Source organism: Python bivittatus, unplaced genomic scaffold (genome assembly GCF_059951505.1).
Source record: "Python bivittatus isolate LINGU-HERP-01145 unplaced genomic scaffold, Pbiv_v1 ctg000020_np1212, whole genome shotgun sequence".
Lineage (NCBI taxonomy): Eukaryota > Metazoa > Chordata > Lepidosauria > Squamata > Pythonidae > Python > Python bivittatus.
Genome location: NW_028277030.1, coordinates 16919818 through 16946839, shown reverse-complemented (window position 1 = coordinate 16946839; position 27022 = coordinate 16919818). Strand labels below are relative to the sequence as shown.

The window sequence follows — 27022 nt, the reverse complement described above, 5'->3', positions numbered from 1 at the left end:
AGAGGCGGAGGGGAAAGGAAAGGAAGGAAGAAGCCGGCGAACGACGTCACAAGCGCCGTCGCGAGGAGCCCTTCGTTGCAGTCCGGAGTAGGAAGGGAAGGAGGGGGCGGCGGCGAGGCCTGAGGTGAGCGCGCGCGTCCGGGCGGGAGAGTCGCCCCGCCAGTGGGAGCGGGGCGGGCGGGCGGCCGTGGTGGTGGCGGTGGTCGCCGCCGCCGCGCTCCTCGGCTGGGGGAACCGAAGGAGCCCTGCTGGCGTCGGCCAGGATTAACGGCTCTGCTTCCTTCCCTCATTTCTCAATCCCTTTCCGCGTGGCGGCTTCGGTGGCTTGATTACACCCGCAGGAGGGGCGGTGGAGGAGGAGGAGGAAGAGGAGGAGGAGGAGGGAGAAGATGGCGGACGATCCCAGCGCTGCCGACAGGAACGTGGAGATCTGGAAGATCAAGAAGCTCATCAAGAGTCTCGAGGCGGCGCGCGGGTAAGGAGAGACCTTGGAGGCGGCGAAGGGGTTAGCGCTCACGTGTGCCGAGGGAGCAACCTTGCGTGCTGGGCCCAAAGGGGGGGAGTCGTTATGCGTGGTATGCCTCCCCACAAATTCCTCACCGCAGAAAACTGAAATGTCAGGGATGTTTCCCCTGGTCGCTCGTGTTCCAGCACAGAGGAGCGATAAGCGGTGTGTGATTCCTCACATGCTCAGTCCACAGTTGGAACACGAGGCTGAGTACTTTCGGTGAGTTAGGCCTTAAGTTTCTGGGGAGTGTGCTTTGCGAGGCCGGATCCATGTGGAGCCGTGAGTGCACGGAGAAGAAGCGTGTCAGGGAGAAACGGTTCCGGTGTTTGATACTTGTCCTCAGTTAGTGAGGGATTTTCTTCTCTTCGAATGGAGCGAGGTTCTCCATTACAGTACACGGGCCGCTTGCTGTCAGAGGTGGCACACCTGTGGTGCAGTTTGGCCACTTTCAGTAACAGTAAAACTGTAGTTCAGGCTAAGTCTGTAAGTAAAGGCCTCCATTTCACTTTTCCATACGCACATCCACTCTGATGGCTCCATTGTTGATTTCTGTGATGGTGGGCTACTAGTAGGACTAAGATAGAGGTACTGTTTTAAATGTGAAGGACATTTTGGGCACTTGTTCTAAATCCTGGAAATGAATTTCATAAAGCCCAGTATATATAATCACTTTTACTCCATTTAAAATGTTTGTATCTCTTGATAGTTTTTCTCTCCTCATCTCCCCTTGTCTTGTATTCCTCTGAACTTGTACTTCACTGTTGCCACAACAAACTGTTTTTATACTCAGAGTAAAATTTGTAGGTGGAGCAGCCCAATTTGGGTTTTGGTTTTTTTTTGGTCTTGTGTGTCTCAGCCTGGGATATTTGACTTTCAGTTGCATGCCAGAACTTGCCAGACAGTCATTGATAAAAAAGTGACCTAAGAAAAATGACATATGTTCATATAGATAAAGCACAACTTTTTAGTTATAAAAGTTCATCCCCTTCCCTTCTTGTTGACATTTTCCCAGTTTTCAAGTACGGAGGGTTGTCTACCTTATATTGTTGTTAGGGCCTTTTAAAGGAGGACAGCAGGCACAGGATGTTTTAGAGTTGACATGGTCAGCTGACCACCTGTCTTAGTGGCCTTCATTGGCTTCTCTTTTCCTAAGATCTTTTTCTGAAATTTTCCATCCGTTGAAGCAAGTAAGGGAATGTTTTTTGCTTTGTGCTGCCTGAGAAAGATAGCCTTTGTTGCTTTTCTGCCCTGTGTACATGAAGAATGTGTGACTGTTTTTACATTTGGTTGTTGAACTAACATCTATTCCTTGCAGTTGTGTAGAAGGCCTGTTATAAAAGACAGTGACTCTTTTCTCCCTTGAATCCTAGCTGTGTGCCAGGGATTTGGGGAAGGATATTAATTCAGTGAGTAGCTTGAAATAATGGCGTACTATAAAAGTCAGCCAAGATTTATGGACCTCAGCAAAAAAATATTGTATATATTAATGCTTCAAGTGCCAAAGGGACATGTTAATGTTGCTGAATGATTAGCTTCTCCAAGATTCATATGAAAGCTTAGCTGTGTTTTAAGTAATGACATTGATCTCAGGTTCTTAGTAATTTTTAGGAATGTGCAAAACTTACTGATTTGAGATTGGAACTTTCCAGACTCTGTTCTCCTTTTGGGGGGGAGGGGTTGATGGTTTCCAGAAGTAAACCCTCTAAACCAGAAGCTTTTTTGGGTGTTCCAGCCTCCAAACAGGTCTGTTTTGTCCAGAATGCTCTTTCTAGGACTCTTCAGTCACTTCCTGCATGTAGGATTTACTTCCAGAACAGCAGGGTCTGCAGGGTGTATGGAACGTTCTGGAATGTTCTGTTCCTCAATTGGTGAGTTTTGCACATCACTAATCATTTATCTCCCTTATAGATTTGTATATGATAGGCTTTAGGAAAAGATGCATGAAGAATGCTTGCTTCCTTTGTTTCATTAATCTCTAGTTAGTGTTTGATATGTGACTGGCCAGGCTAATGGTCATTCAGCTTAAGGATTGACTTAACAGAAAGTTACTAAAATTATCTCTGTATATTCACTGGAAATTATCAGCAGTATTGATTTTTTTTTTGTTTATCTTTATCCTTAATGCTTCTTAATTAAGTACTGTATTAGTTAAATACTCGTAAAGGGTCTTCTTCATGCGGGGGTTCAGTTTGCACATAATGGAAGCCATAGTATGCTTGATTTGCTTTTGGATGAGTTAGCCTACCCACTATGATTTAGTGTTGGTATGTGAACTAGGCCATTATGGCTTGTTCAACAACCAGCTGTGAAAAAGCTTAGCAAAGTACTACATATTGCTGTTCAACCAGTAGAATATTGATTACTGAGAGATCAAATTCCCCTTTCCTTACAGTTCTCTCTGAGCCTCCCTAAATCAGATCCAGTTTGTTTTATTGTGTTAGCACTTTACTGGGAATGGAAAAAGCAGTTGATTCCAATCCTTTTTGTCTCTCTTGGAGGGAAACACCTAAGTATACTAGAAATTCACATGCCGGAAAACTGTATTCTTTATTTCCAGTTAATTTTCTGCAGCCGTATATGTTTGCTATCCAACATATGGAAAGGATGAACAAAATTTGGACTTTTAATATATAGAGTTGACATTCTAATTCTGCTTTGCATGTTGTTTTCACCTTTCAATGTTTTCTATCTAAAACACTTTCCAAAAGTTGAAGAGTGTTGTGTAGATATATTGAGTTGTTTGAATCCTAGCCTTTCTGCTTAATTGCCAATATGAGAACTTAAGCAATGGCAGTTTCTTGAGTATACTTTTTAATTAGTAAAAAAAGACAGCAAGCACAACACAATTCAGAAAGCCTATTTATCATTGCTCATAATTATGTAGTATTTCAGGTTGTTGAGGCACCAATTGATATTTCTGGAGCTGGATAATTTACCTAGGAAGTAAGCTAATTTTCAAAAGCAGTAAGTTCAAAGTATTAATTGGAGTGATGACTTTATAGGTAAAATGCACTGAAGGACTTGAATTTGTGGCATATCTGAGGAAACAGCAGCTTACAAAGTGTTTTATTGGTCTTTCTTGTATAAACTACATCTTTCTTGGGCATAGTATTTTCTAACTTTTCTTCTTAAAAATCTTGATAGTGTCACTTTTTTTAAGTGTTAAAGTATATATAAAAGTATTATATTCTTTTTTGAAATACTTCATTAATACAAATATTTAATTAATAATTTCACATTTCAGTAGCATATATAGGTTTAGCTTTTGCTGAAAAAGATATGAAAAATAATGTATCCCAGCTGATGAATACTATTTTGTGTTTTGGGTCTGCTATTGTTCTCCTGCAAACATACCATGGTTGTAAAACCTCCTGGTGATACACTATCCTCATGAAGTGTTCACATCGTGTATATAAAACAGTGCTCAAATCTTGGGCAAGTTTAAAGGTAGCAGCTGGATGTTAAACCTTCAGTCTGTGGACTGGTTCATGTGGCCCCTTTGCTATAGTTTTGCTCAAGGTAGATACTAATGATGTTTGAGTTCTGCAACTTTTTAAATAAGGCCATGTGCAGGGATATCAGGATGCCTGTGCCTCTTTCTAATGAGTTGTGTGAGTTTTTCATATAACATTTTAGCTTTTAGGAACTGTGCTTACTGTTTTTAGATTTATGAGTGTTTCAGGCAACTGCATGATAAACTTGCAGCATCTAAGGCTTAACTAAGAATAGGCAAAGTTGAATATTCTGTCTTATGAGGAATACTTTTGTTTCCTTACCTTACATTTTTCTAGTGCCTAGCAACTTATTTTAGTGTATAGATTGGTGCAGAGTGATCTCATAACAGGCTGCATCGCTAAGTGGAGCTTTTTATTAAATGAAAGAGTATTATAACTGAGTAGAGATTCCTGCTAATCTGCTTTATGAAATCATTTACTCCAAATAGCTCAAAGCAGTTTTCAGTAGTGCTTTAGCTTATATAAGAAAGAACTCCTAACTGTCAACAGTATTTTCTCTAGCTGTATCCTGAATATCAGATTTGTGACTTCATTGAGGATCTCCAAACCCAGGGATCAGCTAGGAAGAAAGGAGAAATAATAATAAAGTAGAAAGAGAAAAACTTCCACAAGCAAGTGCTGCTTGTGATGAATCTTTTGGATGTAGATTACTTTTATATGTGTGTGTGTGAGAGAGTGGGGTATACACGCATACAAACATGTACACACCTGTAGGTTATGGCAATATAATTTAAGCCTACAGCGATATGAATTTTCTGGAGAATTTTAAATTGGAAAACTTTTCAATATCCTTAATTGGCTGAAAACTGTTGTAGAATATCTGCATTTAGAACTTAATTTCCTCTTCTCCTTCCTCATTGTTATTTACAAATGAATAGTAAGCGTGTGTATGAAAGGGAAGGAAACAAAAATTATCTATATGGAATAATTGAAGAAAAGGGAATTATATTTGTTGAACTATCTCATCTCACCAGTATCTTTTCACTATGCTTATAAACAGTATTTTCAGGGGCCACATACACATACCTTTTTCTTTTCAGTCATTATGAACACTTTCCATCCCACCTTGAGGCTGCAGAAACCAGGAAAACAAGTTACTGTTCAGCGTTATCAGTATATATGTGTTACAGTATTCAGTTTTAGCTTTAGTCAGTAACTTTAAGCAGTTCCCCTATCTAAAAATATAATGGAGTGGCTTTGAACTGCTTTGAATCCTAGATTAATCATTTTGGGGTTAAAATTGAGTGAAGCTAAATGGAAAATTAAACAAATAAAGTCTTGAATTTCTGAAACTAGCTAACAATTTTTTATAAATTAATTTTTGCCTGCTGGTTAGTAGTTACCTCTCCTACATTTATAGAATGAGGAAATAATGGCTTTTAAAAAGCAAAATTCTATAATGGTGGAATCCCAAAGAGAACTGCCAGAGAGCAAATTATTGTTGCAGGAATAGCTTCTGTACAGTCACTTGCTTATTTCCATTGCCCTGCTGCAATTTTTTAGATACTGGGAATTTTGCATGCACATACACACAAAACAGATGTAAGAAAGTACAGATACCGAAAATCTTCCTCAAATTATGCCAGCATTCATTTTTGAGAGAATGTTTCATCGTTTTATAACTTTACAAAAACTATGCATTCTAAAGTACCTGTTTAATACTCCATATTAAGTATATAAACTAAGCATAATTTTTCTTCAAGCTAAGCTTGTTGATAATAAAACACATGATCTGCAGTCTCAGGAATATCCCCCCCCCCAGCTCTGAAAACCTAATTCCTAAAACAACACAAACTTCTCTAAAATTTACTGAATTCCTCCAAAATCTCTAAAAAATAAAAAAATTAAGATGTACACTACCATATAATGCTTTCCTAATGACCACTTGTGATGTCCTCCTAAGCCTTGACTTCTTGTTCTTATTAACTATATTAATACTCAACCCATTACTGGCTTTTTGGTGGTGTAAATAACATACAGTTATCAATAAAACCCTCTGTATCTTTGATGCCTATTTTTAATTCCCTGGTTTGGATTGTTCTGGTCCTGTTATATCAACTTAACCTTTATCCTAAATAACTTGTTGGTGATCTCACCAGTTTCTGGGGTCAGTAGAAAGAAAAGCTGTTTTGAATTCTTGGCAAGGTCTTTTCTACTTGCATTTTTGCAAAGGAATATGTGCAAGGCTGTCAGAAGTTAATACTAATTCTCATCATCATCTGTAACATTAAATAAAGCTACTTATTTAACCCACTCACCCCCAGGCATTTGTTCCTTATTTGTATTTTTGTGTTAGCTAATCCATGTATTTTAGCTGTCTTGCAATCTGTCACAAGGAGCTAAATGCAAAATAATGACCTACTGTTTTTATTTAAATGTATGATCAATTCTACCCTCATATATGTTTCATTAAACAATTCAAATGAATTTCACTCAGTTTGAGGAAGAAGCTCTGGAAATAATTTAATCTCTGGTGCGAGACCCAACAATATAAGTGCTTGATTTTGAAATTAGTAAAATGCATCACATTGGAATGTTGTTTCAGGTGGGGTAGTATAAATATAATAGGATATTTTGGTTCTGTACATTGTTATAGTTTATTTTGCCAACTTAGACTGGCACATCAACTTAATGTATGTTTGAAGGAGCAGGATTTAGCAGATGTAATAATAACTTGGTAATTTGTGCAATCAGTGCAGTATGCTTTAGGAGGAACTAGGTGTAAAGCACAAACTATCAGAATCTGCTGAGGCAGAGCAGGCTGTGATCTCTAGCAATGATCCAGCTGTGTATGTACAGATGTGGCTTGCTGTCAGAACGTATTCCTAGGGCTGTGGCTGTCATTACACCCACTGGAATGACTTCTGCAACAGCTCTCCTTAATGATTAAGCTGCTTTTGCCTAGTTTTACCTTTCCTCTAGGATGGCTTTTCCTGGCTGGCATCATGCTGGTCCTGGAGCTAAGCCTGTGTGCTGACTTCAAGTAGGCTGAGCATGCTGGCCTCCCATCCTGGGATGTTATCCTAAAAGAAGTAATGTGGTTTCATAGCTGCCTGAAATGGGATATAGGCCCAGCACCAGGACCCAGTATGACACCCATCAACTCAGCCCAAGGAGAGCCACCTTTGGAAGATATTTCAGCACTGGAACTCTTCTAAAATAGAGACAAATATTGGACAAGTGTTGACCACAGGGTGCCACATTAGCGAATTTCGGTGTGCTATCCTGAGTTCAGAACGTGATGTATTTTAAAGCTCATATTTTATTTTACATAGTCTAGTTGCATGTAGAACAACAATTCATAGTAAACTATACCTGTGTCACAGTTTAGCTTGAGATACATGAATTTGCTTCAAATAAATGTACTGTTAGTAAAGTATTAATATATACCTTTCATTTCAAAATTTTTGCTGAAGCTTAGAATTTTTAAAGCATTTTTGTTATAAAGCAGTGATTCTCAAAGTGGGGTCTAGAGGTCCTCAAGACCCTTGCAGGGGGTCCGCAAAGTGAAATAAAAATTTTAAAAATTTCTCTGTTTTAATTTATAATATAGTAATTATCAATAGATGTAACCCACATAAACCAAAGCTCTTTGGTGTCCTCAATCATTTTTAAGAATGTAAAGGGGTCCTTAGACCAAAATGTTTGAGAATTGCTGCTCTTGCATTAGAGCAAGATTATGAGACAGCGTTGATATATTCTCTGTTCAGTAGCTAGTTCTGATAACTTGCTCCCTGTCTGAATTATTTATTTGTTGTACTTTTAAGGCAGCCAATGCCAGGAGTTGTCTCAGTAATGTATAATCAATTAACATTATAATATTCTGAGTAGTTATACAGTGTGTAACTTTCCAAGCACTGTACTCTGTGTGTGTTTGTGTGTGTGTATAAATAAAGGTAAGGAGGCATCTGCTTGCTGGTTTACAATCTAATCAATCAGTACCAAAGTAAAAAGAATCTAATTATAAAAGGGTCAGTTATTGCAAAACATCCTAACTACTCCCAAATTAAATTTCAGAGAACAGAGTGGCTGCAAAGAATACATGAGGCTAAATTCACCACTTAGGAAACCCTAACTTAATCTCATGCTTTACTCAAAGTGAACTGCAAAAACCCAAGAGCAGGTTTCTATAACTGGGGAGACGCTATTGTAGACTAGTAACTATAGTAAATGAGAACAGTCCTGTACTCTAGAGGCTTTCTCTTTGCCTACTAATTGTTGATTGATAATTAATAGCATAGCTTGTATGAAGTGAGAGAACAGCTATATTGGCCTAGTGACTGACCTTCTTGTAGGAACTGAATAGATTATTTATTAAAACATTAGTATGCTTCTGTGAAAGAGTATGGATTCAAATAGATTCAAATTTACTATTTTATGAAGCTTTTAGCTGCTTGTGAGTAATTGCTTGTTTAGAAGAGTAGTAGCTTGCACATAATTTATATTTTGTACTTCAAAGTGTGGCTTAGCTACTGATTGATAATAAAATGTTCCAGATAGTTTTGTCTTAATTCACATTTCTAGCTGCTGTGTTGCTCAAGGGACTGTGGAAAATTGTGTTCGTAGTATAAGTCCAACCCAAAGCGTTCATAGTAATCCACAGCATCTCAGATTTTTGCCTCAAAATATGCAGCTATTTTACCGTTAGAAGCTGTTGAAATTTCACATTTCTTTAGCTATTTTACCTTCACCATACACAGATACAATACTCTGAGCTCTGTTCCTCAGTGCAGTTTAATTACTGAAGCCCATTGAGTCAAAATCTTCCGAATAATTGAAAGTTTTGGAGATCAGTTTTCTTGTGAAGTGAAACTACTGAATGCTGAAAGTTAATCTGAATCTTGATTAAGGTGGAGCAGATCTTGGTGTTCTTCATTGCAGTTTCTCCTAACTATAGGGCTTACTCACTTATCCAGTAGGTGGCAGGAGTATGTTCTTCAAAGGAGCTGTGTGAAACTTTGATTTGAAGATTCAGTGAATTTGATTGACTTTTGTGCATGTTGCAGACACTTCTGTCACACTCAATCTTGGGTGATTCACACAGCTTTGTTCTTTTAGTCCAAATATAGCTGTATTATTATCTTATTTAAGGAACTGAGCAGTTTAATTATTATTAGTATTGTTCTAGTAATGTTGAAATGGACTGATCTGTGAAGTGTGAGATGGTCTTGGAAAGGCAATTTGCACCTGAATGGAAATAGGAGTAGATAAAAGATTCTCTCCACTGAACTGTACAAGAAGAGCTGAGATTTTTGAAGGCGTAAACTATCAGTAGCACCTGGCTGTCCTTGTCTGGACATTGAAGCTAAGCAGAATCAGCCTGGTTAGTTCTGGAATGGGAGACTCACCGGGAATTCTAGAGCAGGGACCTAGACTGGGAATTTGAACAAACAATCCCAGAAACCATTTCGGTACTGTGGCCAAGAAAACTGCATGCTTATATCTTTTTTGTCACTGGTAGTTGAACTTAACTTGAAGAAGACTTCATTTTAAGCAAACTCCATCAGGTTTAAAGTCAAATCATTCAAACCTGTTTTTAGCTATCCATATAGCTCTTCCTGTGGTCCGCAGTAGTAGTGCATTGCCAGTTTTGCAGTTTGTTCTGTACTTGTCAGAAATCAATGTACAAAAATTAGTTTTTGAAGTGAATGTACAGACAGTGCTGTTGTGAAAAAACACCTCCTTGTATCCATATGATTTTCTTGGATACAATTTAATTTGTTGCCACTACCTCAGAACTATATGTGTTGTAAAGTTGACATGTTTCAAATACCTACGTAGATTAGAGCATCCAACAAAAGTCTCTTTATTAAGGTTTTGGGAAATAGGAAATGCTGGTCCAGTAGCGCCACATTTTGCTTTGAAAACATCGTGGTGTTTTACCCAGTTGCAGAAGGTGGAATCTATTGCTTACGGACCAATATTACTAGCTGTAGGTGGCTGAGTGCTGTGAGATGACATTGGCAAGGTCAATATGACAAAATTTTTCATTGGTTGTGGAAGGATTCTATGAGCATTTTGAGAAGATAGGATTAGAGGGGGAACTGCTAATGAATTTCCACCAAGGCATATTTTTGCAACGCTAATTTACTTTCACTGTTTTCTGTAGAGAGAATTATGACTAGGTAAAGAGGCATATAGCTCATGTTTGATCTCCTGGCAGCTAAATGCTAAACACTGGGACAGGGAATGTTAAGTATTAAAAAAAAATGCATACTGTTGGTGAGAGATTAAATGACTTGCTGATGATGGTCACAGCACCTAAAATAGTAGGAATGCAGAGAATAGCTATATGCCCCTTATGATTGAGGGAAAATACTAGAAAGGGATATAATGCATTAAGGGTTGCATTTCAGAAGGTTTGTCCTCAGCTGTCACTAAAAATTCCAGTATGAAGATGAGTCATTTGTGTAATGTTTCTTGTGTGTTAATTGCCGTATCAGTATGATTCAGGTAAGATGGGAGGACTGGGCATTTATTAAATAGAATATTAAAAATGGAATGGGAGAGGGATGCTTCCACAGTACTTAAGAGCAAGTTTTAGAGAATGTGCAGACGCTCTTCCTTTAACTATATCAAATATGCCAGAATGAAAGAGAGTCCCCATTGCAGACTCTTACCAATTTCATTATGGGCATAGACCATTGTACCTTTGCAGTATTGTATTCTGTCTCTGCATGAGCTTTCTCTGTGCTGGTATATGAGAGCTACCTTCATAAGATAATTTTCCTAATTGAGTTTCAAGGTAATATATGAAAATGTCATTTTACAAATTTGTATAGAAATTAAAAAGGATTTGTATAGAACAAAGGATTATATTTGGGAAAAATAATTGCTGCTTTCATATTTCAAGTCACTTGCTGTAATTCCAGCTGGAAAGTATATAGCAACATGCTTTTTGTTTCCCCAGAAATCCTTCTATCTACCTCCTAGCCCAACATAGCATCATGCAGAGGGATAGAAGTAATAACGGACATCGAAATTTCTTGACCCTTGTGCTGAAGAATTATTTGTTAATAGTTTCTGGTTAACATAGATCAAGTTTACATACTTACTGGAACCAAAAGGATTTTTTTTTTTTAACATGTACTGATGAGCTTTGACAGGAACTTGTAAGCTTTTTCAATACATGCAATTTCATTTTGAGCATTTGCATCAACATAGATGTATATATGCTGACTTACAGCCTATATAGCATGTTTTATTATGTGTAATGCTGTATAACTATTGCCCTATCCACCATTTATTTATTTAGGTAATTTATATGGCTGCCCATCTCTCTTCCACATTTAGTATAGAAAGTCTTATCCCTTAAATGTTACATTCCTTGTTTGAACCTTTATTTTTGTTTTTTTTAGCAATGGCACCAGCATGATATCCTTGATCATTCCCCCCAAAGACCAGATTTCCCGAGTGGCAAAAATGTTAGCCGATGAGTTTGGCACAGCATCAAATATTAAATCTCGAGTGAATCGCCTTTCGGTCCTTGGCGCCATTACATCTGTACAGCAACGGCTAAAACTATATAACAAAGGTAAAATATCCTCCTAGTTCCATTATAAATAATTTGATTCAAGCTTCAGCAGTACTTAAGATTATATATACATACATGTATATATATATATATATATATATATTTACAGTACCTCCAAATGGTCTGGTTGTTTACTGTGGAACAATTGTGACAGAAGAAGGAAAGGAGAAGAAAGTGAACATTGATTTTGAACCTTTCAAACCAATAAATACATCATTGTATTTGTGTGATAATAAATTCCATACAGAGGTAAGTTACATTTTTTATTTTTCTCTAAATTGCAACTGTGCTATACTATCTAATGGTTATTTAATAGCAAGGAAAGCTACTGAGCATTGGGAAGTCTAGTCATGTGGCACTGAATGGTTTCACTTGGTTTATGTGTGAGGATGCGACCATTTTCCTGCACATCATTTCCACAACTTCCAGATGAGAATTTGTTCACAATTGTCTTTTTCAAGGAGATGGGGCACAAAAGAAAAATTAGAGCATGTGAATATAAACATAACCTGAGAGCTGAGTTGCATTGCATTTTTTTTTGCAAAGCATTACATAATCGGATATCACCCAAGTTATCTAAATGGACTGTCCCAGCATTTAGAAGTCAAATTGTGATTTGTTAATCTTAGCCTTCCAGTGCTAAGATTATGCATCTTTGCAATTCCTTCATTTTGTATACTAAATGCCTATTAATAAACTTGGGTGAAATCTCTTATTAGCCTGGTACAGATCACTGACAGGTTTTATCTTGGTGAATTTGAGCCAAGAACTACACAAGATACAAGTTTGCTTGAGAGCGTTGCTTTATGTGCCCCATTTTGGCATTCTCCTACTAACATTGGCACTTTTACTTTGGTGAGTAGCTGTAATATCAGGCAGAAATTCATTTGAGCTTCTTCCTTCTTGGAGTTTCGCTTTTCTTATTCACAAAATGATGTATGGATTATATTTGAATATCACTTGTATTTTTTTTAAAGAGTGTGTCCATTTTTTCTTAACCAGACTGGCTTTTGGTGATTTCCTTTTACCTGACTTTGCACAATCCATTCTAGCAAGCTTACTGGGTGCTATAGACTTGGCAGCAAATGATCCATTAAAGAGTACAGTGACGATAGTTTAAAATGCTTGAATGAACCTAATTAATTTGTTAGTTTAATGAGTTTGGGGTAATTATGGAAGTATAAAAAAGATGAGCACATTCCTTCAGGAGAATATCCCTCTTGCCTGATTTGTTATATATCAATTTGTTCAAAATTTCTCAATTTCTGTTGTGTTGACTTTTAGGCTCTAACAGCACTATTGTCAGATGACAGCAAATTTGGCTTTATTGTAATAGATGGTAGTGGTGCACTTTTTGGAACACTTCAAGGAAACACCAGAGAGGTGCTGCACAAATTCACCGTGGATCTTCCAAAGAAACATGGTATTGTATCAAAAACGAGAGAAATTGATGTGTTTTTAGAAAGAATAATTTTGGGGAGTAAGACTTGTAACTAGTTCAGTGATTTCAATATGTCTGGGTAATTTGAGTACAGTAGTATGGAGGCTAAAGTTATGTAAAGTATTTTCCACTAAAACATTTGTCTTCAAATAAGGGGGGTTTTCTTCAAAACAATTAAAAGCTCTTGCATTTTAGCAGAGGAATTGCTGGATATTTTGTGTTATGTGGTCTTTGGATTTGTAAAATAGGAAGCCAGAGACCAAATTAACATCACCAATTGATACTCTGTCCCGCTGGCAAGGTAATCATCACTGAATATGCTTTGTTTCATGTGATGGCTTCAAACAACAGTGCAATTGCATCTTTCATTGAAACAAATACTTAAACATTGAACATGAGAGTTTTTTAAATATGAGCTTAGTACAGAACAGAAACTATATTTATGGAAATGGCTGTTCCAAATTTGCTTACTTGCTATCTATCTTATTGAAAGCATTTCTGTACTCCTTCCTGTTAAAATAAATCTCTAAGTGGATTACAGTTAAAATTGTTTTTAAAACAATGCATTCAAACAATTTAAACATACATTAAGATATTTTATAAAACACAGTACAAAAATACACAATATACAATTAAGATAATTACAGACAGTCAAACAAAACAATTAAATTAAAGACCACAACAGCACTAACAGCAAAGACAAATACCAAGCATACTTCACTGAGGGCATTCTAAAATTGGGATACCACTGAAAAGGCCCAGGCTGGGTAGCTGCTTGCCACTTCTAAGTTGGCCTTAGAATGAGTACCCTGAATAGAGACCAGAAACAAAATGCTGCACTATTTTGCACTAATTGAACTGTCCAAGGGTTACCCCACATTTCATTACAATAATCTAAATGTGAAGTTGCTAGGGCAGCCTTTCTCAACCTTTTGACCCTGAAGCAACCTTTGAAATATTTTTCAGGCCTCGGGGAACCCCCACACATTCAGGCTCAAATCTAGGCCAGACGTTATTATATTCATTTCATGTGTAGCCTGAATATATGCATTAACAGTGTTCTTATAGTAAAAATAAAGAATGAAACTTACCTCTTTAATGTGTAACTTTGCTTGTTTTTTGCTGCACAAATACTCAAATTCTGGGCCAAACTTGAGTTCCGGAGATGAGCTGTGGGAAATTTTTGGCCTTTGCGTGTTGCAGGGTTGTTGTTTTTTTGGCCATTTTGGGCTACTTTTAAGGGCATGTACAGTTTTTGAGCAATATATCAAACTGTTATGAATGATAACTGCAAAATGCATCACAGGGATGCTGAGTGGGGTCGGCCAACCTCCCCTCTCCCTGCACCACCAACACTTTGTTCCCCAAACCCAGCGTCTCCTTTTTTGCCCCCCCTTTCAACCACCTTTCCCAAGGACCCCTTTGCAAAACTAGAGGGGAGTTGACACCTTGCAACCTCCAATACCCCTCCCATTAATATAGTGCATTCGGAAAGTATTCAGACCCCCTTCACTTTTTTCAATTTTGTTATGTTGCAGCCTGATACCACAATTGCTCATATTCATTTTTTTTTCTCATTAATCTACACTCAGGACCCCATAATGACAAAGTGAAAACAGAATTTTAGAAATGTCTGCAAATTTATTAAAAAGAAAAAACTGAAATATCACATTGGCATAGGTATTCAGACCCTTTACTCAGTACTTTGTTGAAGCACCTTTGGCAGCAATTACAGCCTTGAATCTTTTTCGGTAGTCCGCGACAAGCTTTGCACACCTGGATTAGGGGAATTTCTGCCATTCTTCTTTGCAAATCCTCTCAAGCTCAGTCAGGTTGGATGGGGACCGTTGGTGGACAGCCATTTCCAGGTCTCTCCAGAGATGTTCAATAGGGTTCAAGTCAGGGCTCTGGCTGGGCCACTCTGGGACATTCACAGAGTTGTCCCTAAGCCATTCCTGTGTCGTCTTGGCTGTGTGGTTAGGATCGTTGTCATGTTGGAAGGTGAACCTTCGGTCCAGTCTGAGATCCTGAGCACTGTGGAACAGGTTTTCATTGAGGAGATCTCTGTACTTTGCTCCATTCAGCTTTCCCCCAATCCTGACCAGTCTCCCAGTCCCTGCTGCTGAAAAACACCCCCACAGCATGATGCTGCCACCACCACGCTTCACTATTGGAATGGTATTGGGCAGGTGATGAGCGGTGCCTGGTTTCCTCCAGACAGAACATTTAGAATTGAGGCCAAACAGTTCAATCTTGGTTTCATCAGACCAGAGAATCTTGTTCCTCACAGTCTGAGAGTCCTTCAGGTGCTTTTTTGCAAACTCCAAGTGGGCTTTCATGTGTTTTGCACTGAGGAGAGGCTTCCGTCTAGCCACTCTGCCATAAAGCCCAGATCGGTGGAGGGCTGCAGTGATGGTTGTCCTTCTGGAACTTTGTCCCATCTCTACACAGGATCTCTGGAGCTCAGAGTGACCATTGGGTTCTTGGTCACCTCTCTTACTAAGGCTCTTCTCCACCGATTGCTCAGTTTGGCTGGGCGACCAGCTCTTGGAAGAGCCCTGGTTGTGCCATACTTCTTCCATTTGAGAATTATGGAGGCCACTGTGCTCTTGGGAGCCTTCAGTGCAGCAGACATTTTTCTGTAGCCTTCCCCAGATCTGTGCCTTGCAATCATCCTGTCTCTGAGCTCTGCAGGCAGTTCCTTTGACCTCATGGCTTTTGCTCTGATATAGCATGCATTGTCAGCTGTGAGGCCTTCTGTAGAGGTGTGCGCCTTTCCAAATCATGTCCAATCAATTTAATTTACCACAGGTGGACTCCAGTCAAGGTGTAGAAACAGCTCAGCAACGATCAAGAGGCACCTGAGCTAAATTTCAAGTGTTGTTGCAAAGGGTCTGAATACTTATGCCAATGTGATATTTCAGTTTTTCCTTTTTAATAAATTTGCAGACATTTCTAAAATTCTGTTTTCACTTTGTCATTATGGGGTCCTGAGTGTAGATTAATGAGAAAAAAAAAGAATTTGAACGATTGTAATATCAGGCTGCAACATAACGAAATTGAAAAAAGTGAAGGGGGTCTGATTACTTTCCGAATGCACTGTATTTGGACTCCTCCACCTCTCCTGAAATCTTGCCACCCTGATGCCAAAACCTTTACCACCATCACTTCTTCCTTTCCCCGGCCTCTTTCTCTCTCTTCCTGCCTTTTTGGGTGGCTCCTGCTGCTGTTGGTGCCTGGGCCAGCCCAGCTCTGGATCTCCTGCGCCTGCCCTGAGACAGAGCCCCCTGGGCCGCTGTGCCTGCAGAAAGGCAGGTGCACGCAGGCAAGGAGACCCTCAGCACAGAGCTCTCTCTCTCTCTCTCTCTCACTTATTGCTCACTCCTTGGCTTACGCTTTGCTCGCCTCCCTGCTTGCATGCGTGTGTACAATCCCCACCCTTGCCCAGGGTCTGCGCACACTCTGGCAGGCCAACCCAGTATTGGAGGTTGGAGGGGTTTTATTCAGTTTTTGTCTTTGCTTTTTTAAAATAAAACATGATCTCCTAGGGAACCCCTAGTGACCTCTCGTGGAACCCTAAGGTTCCACAGAACCCCCGTTGAGTGACCTCTCGTGGAACCCTAAGGTTCCACAGAACCCCCGTTGAGAAACCCTGATGTAGAGTCTAAGTTATTACAAGTTTGATTTAGGACAGTGATGGTGAACCTTTCGGGCTTGGCATATCAAAAATTTGGAAAATGGCTAACTTGACTCTGCTGGTGTGTCACACTCCCCCCCCCGAACAAAAGAGAGACAATTATTTACTTAAATTCATTTTAATTTTAAAAAATACAATTCAATCATGTGTAGTGCTATGTATTATATAAAGAAACGTCAAATAATTACAAAAATGAAATACAAGTAAAACCAACTGAGTTTCTTCGGTAACTCAAACAGGAAGAATAATTGTCAGGTGTTGGTGAACACTGGTGTGTCACCTTTGACACACGTGTCATAGGTTCGCCATCACTGATTTAGACAAAATTACAGAAAACTATTGGGGGGGTTCTGTATGATTTCTAGGTTGGCCAGATCCCAAAAGTTCCTGAATCACACAGGAAAGCTCTGCTGGGTGACATTATAGGACACAGTGAGAGTTTTTTGGGGGAGGGGGTTGCTCTATCACTGCCACAAAGTAAGCTGTGACTTTCCACATGTCTTGGGCAAGTGACATGTTGAGATAGACCCAAGCTTGTCATGATAGCCATAAAATCCTGAGCATACCCAATTAAGGCTGTCCCAGCTTGAATGTTGAAAGGTACCAGAGCTGATATTTATGTATTTATATCTCTTGTCTTTCAAAGGGAGAGGAGGCCAGTCCGCCTTGCGTTTTGCTCGTTTGAGAATGGAAAAGCGTCACAACTATGTAAGGAAAGTAGCAGAAACTGCTGTGCAGCTGTTCATTTCTGGCGACAAGGTGAACGTGGCTGGTCTCGTATTAGCTGGATCAGCTGATTTCAAAACTGAATTAAGTCAATCAGATATGTTTGATCAGGTAAACAGAAGTAATCTTGCTGATGGTTGTATGTCTTACTAGCAGTTATACATGTAAAGTCTCTCTTATTGATGGTTGTATAGCTTACTAGCATACATCTAAAATTTTACCAGTAGGAAGCTGATATTAGTAACTGAAATATGTGGATATTGGAGCTACATTTACACAATAAAAAACCAGTAACTTTGAGAGTACTAAAGGAAAGGAGCTCACAGATTTTAAAATCTTGGCGATTTGAATTATTATTATGGTTGGTTGCACAGTCAGCCAGATGCTTAGACTGAATTTGGCATTTTTATCCACCTATTAAGTCCTTCCCAAGGACCTAGAATAGGCAAATGTTGTTGAATTATTATTATTAGATGATGTTGAATTATTATTACTATTATTGTTATTTATTTAAAATTGTATGCCACCCAACTCAACAACTCTGGGCGGCTCGCAACAATCAAAGAAATTATAATAAAATCAGTCAAAGATGACAGGCACAATGTCTTAAGAAGAATTTGATTATTCATGAAATGCTGCACAATAAAGAGGCTTCGCATTTAAGCATTGTAGTGATCCAGTTATGAATATGGTTTGGAGGGAGTTCTCATTTTTTAAAACAAAAACGCTGGTTACTTTTTATTTCACTTTATTGAGTAATACTTTTAGATTTTTAATTGTTCATTTATCTAACTTTTCTAATATTAGACCTCTATTTTTGTAGAGGTTGCAATCCAAAGTACTAAAGCTAGTTGACATCTCATATGGTGGTGAAAATGGATTCAATCAAGCAATCGAATTGTCCACTGAGGTCCTGTCTAATGTGAAATTCATTCAAGAAAAGAAGCTAATAGGTATGAAGAAATACACATCCAGTCTTTTCATGCTGCATGCAATATAAATTATAGTCAAATATACAAAAATTGTCACTTAAGTTATGCAAGACAGAAGAAAACAAAGATGTAGTGTTCATATGGTCATCAGTTAATTTAGATAGGAATTATCTTGTCCTTTAGAGATGGTGGTAACAGTTTTCCGCTCTACACTCTTTCAAGTTAGTTAGAGATGTGAACATTCTGAACTAAAAAATATTTTAAGACAACACAGTATTTGATCAGATCATAGCTTCTATTGCATATGCATACTTGTTTTTATATTGGTGCTTCACGATACCTTGAGCTTACTAGAAGAAAATGCTATTGCTTCGGTATTGGTGACTATATGAGTTTACTATGAAAGAACTTGCTACTGACTGAATCAGAGCTCCATGGATAGAGGAACTGATCAATAACCTTCATGCTGCTCACAAAATAGGAGTTTGTTTCCATATCAGGAAGCATTTAGTTTTTCAGGTCAAGTATCAGAGCCTTCCACTTAAACAATACACACAAATGTGTGTGTTATCAAATTTATACCTGCTGCAATCAGGAAACCCTTGGCAGTAGATAAGGAGTTCTTAAGCATATACAATAAAACATCCATGGTACAATTAAAATTCAAAACATAAAACCCAACAGGGCTTCCTACTTACCATAAGCCCTCTGGAATAACTCAATTTTCAAAAACTTCAAAACAGTAGAAGCAGATTTGATTTGTGAGGGAAGGCTATTCCACAAAGTAGATGCTAATACTGAAAGGTGGCACATATAGGCCTCTGCTCCCATACCTCATGGGAGTGAGAGATCACCAGTAGTTCCCTCAGAATGTACAAATCAGGTGGGTTGAATCCAGCTGGATAACTTCATTGCCAAGCCATGTAGGACTTTATAGATGACAACCAGCATTTTGAACTGCACTCAGAGGCTGATAGGAAGCTAATGCAGAGATGTAATATGCTGTTGGGGATGAATGCCAACTACTAATCAGGTCACTGCATTCCCAAGTAATTGAAGTTTCTGAGTAGTGGACTTCATAGGCAGCCCTATCTAGAACATAAGGCAGTGGTACAGACAAGTAGTGATGAGGACATGAGTTAGTATTAATAGGTCCTCCTGTTTCAGAAAGGGACATAACTGGCATAGCAATGAGAGTTGGGCAGAGCCTCTTCTGGCCATGATTTTAACCTGTCCATCAGTCAGTAGCTGCCATTTACAACATCTTGTTTGACCCTGGTGTTGAGGTACTGTTGGGTAACATCAGCATACTCCAAACTGATGGATGACCTTACCCAGTGGCCTCACATAGATATTAAAAAGCAAGGGGAATGTAGCAAGACCTGTAGCATCCTCGTGGACTTAACATCTGGCTGACCTCTCTTCCTATCCCATCTGGAACTATTCAGTAAGAAACGAATGAAACCTTGTAGGACACTGCCTCTAGTCCCCAACTCTTGGGGATACTATGGATACTATGTTCAGTGGTATCAAAGGTCACCAGAAGGGGGGAATTACTTCAGATCATCCACAAGAGTGACCAGTGCTGTGTATCGTGTGCCCAGGTCTGAACCTGGACTGAGGTACTTCCTCTAGAATACCCTGTAGCTGCCCAGCAGCTTCAGTAACCATCCCCACCCACCCAAAAGATGAAACCATAAAAAGTATCTGGTCCAGTAGGTCAGCTAGCCTCATTTTGCTGGTGTGATGAACCTTCATCTTCCTAAACATAATCATCACTATCTCCCTCATGTCGCAGTAATGTAGCTTTCTTGGCCAAATTAATTTGCTTTTGTGCACTGAATTAAAGTAATTATGAAATTTTATAGCATCTCTCTCTGGTTTGCACTAAATGTAGGCCGATACTTTGATGAAATCAGTCAGGACACAGGAAAATACTGTTTTGGTGTTGAAGACACTCTAAAAGCCTTAGAAATGGGAGCAGTAGAAATCCTGATAGTTTATGAGAACCTGGATATAATGAGATATGTACTTCATTGCCAAGGCACAGAAGGTATGTGATTCCCATTGCTTTGCTCTTAGAATTTCAAGAATTATTATTTGTGTGGTTGGATTGTAGGTCACTGTAAACATTCGCATTATTGCTGCTTCCATTAATGAAAATCCATACATCCTGACAGGTATAATTCTTCTAACATTAGTTTTACAAATACACCTAAAATCAGCATCTCAAAAAGCTCATAAATGTACTTAAAATAATATGAATTGTAATAGATGCGTTGTTAGAAAATCCTTTAGATAAAGCAGTAAGATAAGTGCTTAAACATTCACAAGAGATGCTTGTATTTGAATTTACTTGTATGTGTACTCATCAGGTGTGATCTGTGCAGGTACCTCTGATTTTACACTGGTTATGACCAGAACTTGTCTGGTTGGGATAACTACAGTTGTCCTAACGGTTGTAGTTTCATTCTTCTCAGCTGTGGTGTTACATTCATGCAAATGTAACTATGTTGTCTGAGTGCATAGGACAGAAAAAGGGACAATTAACATATTTGCCTTCATCTATATTGAAATCTGGAAAGGAAAAGACTATTTTCCAATAGCAGCCATTATATGTGGCAGCAAGATGAAAAATCTGGAAGGATTGTTATTCTGTTCTTTGACTCATGTTTTCTGTTGTGGGACCCCCTCTATGGTCATCAAGCAATTTCAGTTTGCCTGCTTTTATTTCTATGCTTTTCTTCATGCTTATGCCATGTACAAATCATCATATGCGACATTAACTCTGCATTTTCATAACAATAAATCTCTTCCATTTCATACTTATCTATTGGGTTGCAGCAGCTTCTTCTTGAATAGGCAAGAAAAAAAAACTGTCTTGGAATTTCCGAACCAGTTTAGTTAACAGTGGTGTTCTGGTTTTCCTTCTAGAAATATAGCAGGATACTACTGCCTTCTGTACCAGGCACTGCTTACAAATATGTTGGCTTCTCTTAGATTGCTAAACTGGTGAAGGCAAAGGTGAATGGTTGCTTTCTCCAAGGGGATAACTGATGCTAGCATGATTCCATTTAGCTAGTAATTTTCTCCTGTATCTCCTCTCTTATTTGACAAAACAATATTCTAGCATCTCCTTTATGCTAAAGAAGAGTGTGTGAGATGGGGGTAAAGGTCCATAACTTCTCCCCAAAGTGAATAGATTCTCTAATCTGTGTTCAGTAATGTTTGTTGTAATGCTAATTGGATTATCTGATTTGTCTTTAGGAAATTATGCTATTATGCATGTTATGCTTTTTTCCCTCCTGCAGAAGAGAAGATTCTCTATTTGACACCAGAACAAGAAAAAGATAAATCCCACTTCACAGATAAAGAGGTATTTATCAAAACCATTTTTTCCCTTAATGCTAAGAGCTATTTATGGTGAGCTCATTTTGATGATCTCAGATAAGTCACTATTAATCTACTTCACAGAGAAGAATATGGGGTAGTTCGTGTATTTGTATCCTAAGTGCTTTGAGTATGTGCTGGAATGGACACTAATGTTGTAAAATATTGTGTTTAGAACTCAAGAATACAGGTAATAACAATTCTCCTAGATACTCAAATTAATTGTATGATTATCTGCCTTGCTTAATCTTTCTTCATGATACAGGAGGTTGCTGTTCAGGAAAGGACTGGAAGCACTCTTGCCTAAGCACACTCTTTCTAATGGTCATGCTGTCATATGATCCTTCCAGTTGAGAGCAGTGGTATGAAGCAGTGGGGCCCCTGTGTGCTCCTCATTCTTGCCTTAGTAGGCAAGAGCAAGGACATGAAGCAATGTCCTTGGAATGAATTGTTTTAGAAAGTAATTGCCAGCAGAAAGAGGACCAGCCCAACAGCTGTAATAGCCTTATTGCTGTCCTGTGCCTTCAAAGAATTATCCAGTCTGCTATTATCTCTTATGAAACCCTATTTTTTGACACAACTTTTAGTAGATGCTGCATGTGTTTTGCAGAGTTCCAGGAGAAAAATGGGAAAGTTCTTAACAGGGCCTATGGAGTCTGTAGTGTTGTCTATAAACAAGGGTTTGGCAAAACAGTCATAAATCTAGAATTATTTAAAAAGTTTAGCAAGATAATGGAGACAGTAAAGGAAGGGGAATGGCTTTAGGTTCACAATAACCAGCAAAATGCCCCCCCCCTTTTTTTGGTCCTTTTGGTCTTTCTCCTCTGACAGTAGTGAGGCACAGCAGTTTCCCCAGGTGGAATTAGCAAGCAGATAATTCTGTGAAGAGGGTGGCTTTTAAATCCTGTTGTTCCAAACCATTTAGGATTCTAAAGGGGATAAGTAATATCCTGAATGGGGCCCTGATACTGGCATATTCATATAACAATAAATGAGATAAGCAGAATAGACTTGCTAAAATTTCACTTTGGTGTAATGATGCTAGGTTCCTACACTATGGAAAGTAAATGAAAGGCATTACACTGGTTATTTTTCCATTGCATACTTTTTTATTTTGGCAACAGAATGCTCTGCCTCTAATGGTGTAAAGACAGATGGTATATTGCCTACTGATTTGAAACATAGCATTGCTGATAATTATTCTTCACATGTCATCTCTTTTAGACTGGACAGGAGCATGAACTCATAGAAAGCATGCCTCTGCTTGAGTGGTTTGCAAACAACTACAAGAAATTTGGAGCCACGTTGGAAATTGTGACAGACAAGTCACAGGAAGGATCCCAGTTTGTGAAAGGATTTGGAGGGATTGGAGGTAAATGGAAAATGAAAACAACAGAGTGCATGATCATTATATGCCCTTCATTGTTGTGTCCCAACTGGCAAGACTGTCAAAATGTCATACAATTTCAATGGAGAATGCTAAAATCCAGTGAAATAATTAACTATTTCAACAAATGATTATTTTGGCACTTGTGCCAAACACTGTTTGCAGTACTCTCCCAGACCACTAATCTTCCCGTTGTTTAATTCTTTGGCATAAATACTGATAATTTGTGTGTTAATTTACTGTTCTATCAATATTTCATCATTTGGAAAACAGTTACAATTTATTAAATACCCACTATAATGAATTACCTGAGATTTGTTTTCAGTGGATGCTTTATGTAGTTTTTCGCTTGATCTTCAAGTTGCATTGACATGCTTTAAGCTCTTCTTGAAGGATTGTTGCTCACAAATAAGCTTGTCTACAGGGGGAAAAAAGAGTGATAGCCTTTTTCAAGAGAGTCCTTGATTTATTTATTGATTAAAGATGATAATATAAATTTGTCCAATGTAAACAATGCAATAAGAATTTAAAGCAAATTACTACATGGAGAATGGTGTGTTCATGATACTTTCATAATTATCCCAATAATTCTGTCAGATCATTTAGGCTTTCTGTAGATCTGATAGCTGACAGGCTTCCTTTTTGAAAGGGTATATTTGCTTGGAAGTAAGTTTCATTGATCTTAATGAGATTTGCTCCAAAATAAGAGTTATTGCTGAGTGCTAAAATAGGTAGTATGTGAATGCTACCTTCTCTGTGTTCTCATTGAAGAAAGCATCTTGGGTTGGTATTAAGGTGCACTGATCAACGTACTAAAGAGATTGAGCAAAATACATTAACAGTATACTAAGAAATGACAGCAAGAAAAAAGGTTAGTATTAGGTGAGACATCAGTGGGCTGAATGTGTGAATATGTGATATGAAACCAGCATTGGGGTTTGTAAGCTTACCACTGTTTATGAACTAAGACTGTTATGGTTTAGCATAACCCTGCTGCTCTAACCAGGAAGAAGATTGCCACATCATCTGCTCTTACTGATTATGACAATGTTATCATTCCCTGTTCCATCCACCATGGATGCCAGATATTCTCTGAATTAGGAATGATGGGTAGAAATATGTGGTGGGTAGAAGAAAAAATGCAAATATCTCCTATCTTGTGTAAAGAGAGATGTGAAAAATTTGTGTGTCGACATCTCCAGTAATACTATTTAACATAGGCAATATTTCACAGTGCATTAGTTGGCACAGTATTTGTCCACAGTAAGTATTTAAAGAATGTTTTCAATCATTTGCTACTTTTATGAGAATTGTTATGTATTTATTCCTCTATACTCCTACATTTTTGGCCGCATATATGCCGTTCAAAGTGGAACCAGATTACAGCTATTTTAGATTACACTTTAGTCTGAAATCAGTTTGCCCTGGGATTACTTGCTTGTCTGTCCCAGGTTAGACTTATTCCTCACCAGTTCTGTCCTGTCTCACTGAGCTGCTTTGTTTCAGCATATGCCTATTCCTGCCTTATAGCTTTAACATCTTTCCCAGATGTGGCAAATGAAGTTCGCAAATACACTGTCATTGAATTTTTTAAATATAATTGAAACAGAGGTGGATCAGAAAATCCAGGACATTTTGGTTTAAACTGAAATGAAATGCTGTGGAGTGTTGCAAACCAACACATCTTAGATGTTCTCTAACATGAATTCTTAGTGGCAAACATGTTTGAAGCCAACAAGTTAAATTGAGATTTTCTCTATAAGGTTTAAATCAGTGCACCCTAATATGAATAAAAAATGTTCAATACTAGTGGGAAGGAAATATATTCCAGTTCAGTACTTTGGTACCAGAAAACAGTTTTTTGTGCTGAGTGTACTTCATAAATATGAAGTATTTGTAATGTCTTCCCTTTAACATTTATTTCCAAAGGTATCTTGCGGTACCGAGTGGACTTCCAGGGAATGGAATACCAAGGAGGAGATGATGAATTTTTTGACCTTGATGACTACTAGGTAGTCGGCCTGGGTCTGGCAAATGTGCCTCACCCCTCCAGCATCCAACCCAAGGAGAAAACTCATGATGGAAAACAAAACAGATCCCTGCCTTAGAATTGGAGTATTTCCAGAACTTTATCCAGAACATCGGGTTTCAAAAAAAGAAAGAGAAAGAAAGCAAACCCTACTGATTTGTCATAGTGTCAGTACAGCAGCACTCTACTAGGTTTCTATAATGCCATTTGGACTAATTAAAAAAATCCCAGTTTTTACTTTTACTTAATGGTGAAATTGGTTGCTCTTGTATTTTATGAAAATGATTTTTTTAACCTTCAGCTACATTAACTGCTCTCAACCTTCATTTGAAACAAAATAATTATACTGGTTTGTTTCTTACTTTGATAGGAGGAAATTTATTGCTGCTTTTTGCAGTGATACGACCCATTTACATGGCGTTCTTGGCTTAGATTGCAGAAGAACCATCTTAGGGAGACCTTGTTCCTATTGTTCCCAGTCTACAGTGGTGGAAGTAAAAGGAATTAAACTCTCTGCTGTGCCAGCTTTGAAAGGTGTGACTTTAAAATTGGGAAGTCCACCTGTTTCATTCTTAGACTGCAAAAACACTGTTTGTATAAATCAGGAAGTGTGTTTCATTAAAGAAAATTGAAGTGCCAGGGTCTCAGCAGGCTTAACCGGGATTATGAGTTGTGTGGCCTTCACTCTTCCCTTTTGTCAGTCAATAAACAGTTTCCACAAGCAAGCTAATACTGCTTACGCTTGGTTCTGTACTTTACTAGGTTTTTTTTTTTATGTTTTGCTTTGGGACTGCATAAGCTGCCTTGGTGAATCAACAGCAAACATTCACAAACTGCTTCAAAATGCAATTATCTAGCAAAATGTGACCGACATAAGCCTTGGAACTGGTGGCTATGGAGCTTCTGTAGAAATAAGTAACTTTTTTTTTAGAAGTTAGGCACCAAAGATTCACATTCAACACTATGGCAGTTAGCTCACTTTCCTGCATTCCCCTAGGACTGGCTGATTTTCTAAAGGTACTCTGATATTTTTGCCTAGCTCCGTTCTCATTTTCCTTATCATTCTTATGTTGGTCAAAAACTCCCAACCTGCGAACATTGTATATCGTTCCAAATCCTGCCTCACTTGAATTGAAGGGAGAGTTGTCTTAACTAAGCCTTCTCATCACAGTATATACTTAAAAGAGGTCCAAAATGACTTTCTGTCAATGTGAGCAATAGAATTTGTATCTTTTTATAACTTGGCAAGCAGGCAATGCATGTGTTTGCCTACAGGAAGTTTTCACATTGGGTGGAATCTCTTAGGGAAGCTCTTTATGATTATGAATATTCAGACTGATTTGCAGAAATTGTGATCACAAGCATCCTTAAGCTCTTCAAAGCAACATACTTTGATTTTGCCATTGTAAATGGGTCTGCTATGACATGACAAGAGCAGAAAAATTGGGTGTAAATTTAGAGTTTTGAATATACTGCTTGTTTCACATTTAGGGTATGCAGCTCCTTTTTTTGGTAGTTTTATTTTTACTATTTAAGTTTGGAAATGATGCCAAAATTTTGTATCTCTTTAATCAATGTGTGATCTCTGGTGGTATATATTGCATTATATATTGATGTATATATCAATATATACTGATATGTATTACACTTACACAAACACATTAAAAGGGTGAGAATCCTAGCCTTTTGCATACTACGTAGCCTCTTCAGAGAGCTCCCAAGCAGTGATATCTTGGTGTTGTGATGTACAGAAATGGAGAAGAGTATTAAACCATATTTAAGAATATATACTGGATCCTTGACTTTATTTTACTTCGGGAGGGTTGCAGCATTGCTTGCTGCTCATCAAATTGCTTTGGTTTT

General features: G+C 38.3%; 1 protein-coding gene across 1 annotated transcript; it reads left to right on the top strand.

The window, feature by feature from the left end:
* On the top strand, nucleotides 1-26945 carry ETF1 (eukaryotic translation termination factor 1). Its single transcript, XM_088135077.1, has 11 exons — nucleotides 1-124; nucleotides 342-475; nucleotides 11382-11557; nucleotides 11667-11806; nucleotides 12842-12980; nucleotides 17342-17532; nucleotides 18245-18374; nucleotides 20251-20406; nucleotides 21665-21729; nucleotides 22968-23115; nucleotides 25060-26945. The coding sequence occupies exons 2-11, from the start codon at nucleotides 390-392 to the stop codon at nucleotides 25140-25142; spliced, it is 1314 nt and encodes a 437-aa protein (XP_087991203.1). The 5' UTR covers nucleotides 1-124; nucleotides 342-389; the 3' UTR covers nucleotides 25143-26945.
* The last annotated feature ends 77 nt before the right edge of the window (nucleotides 26946-27022 follow it).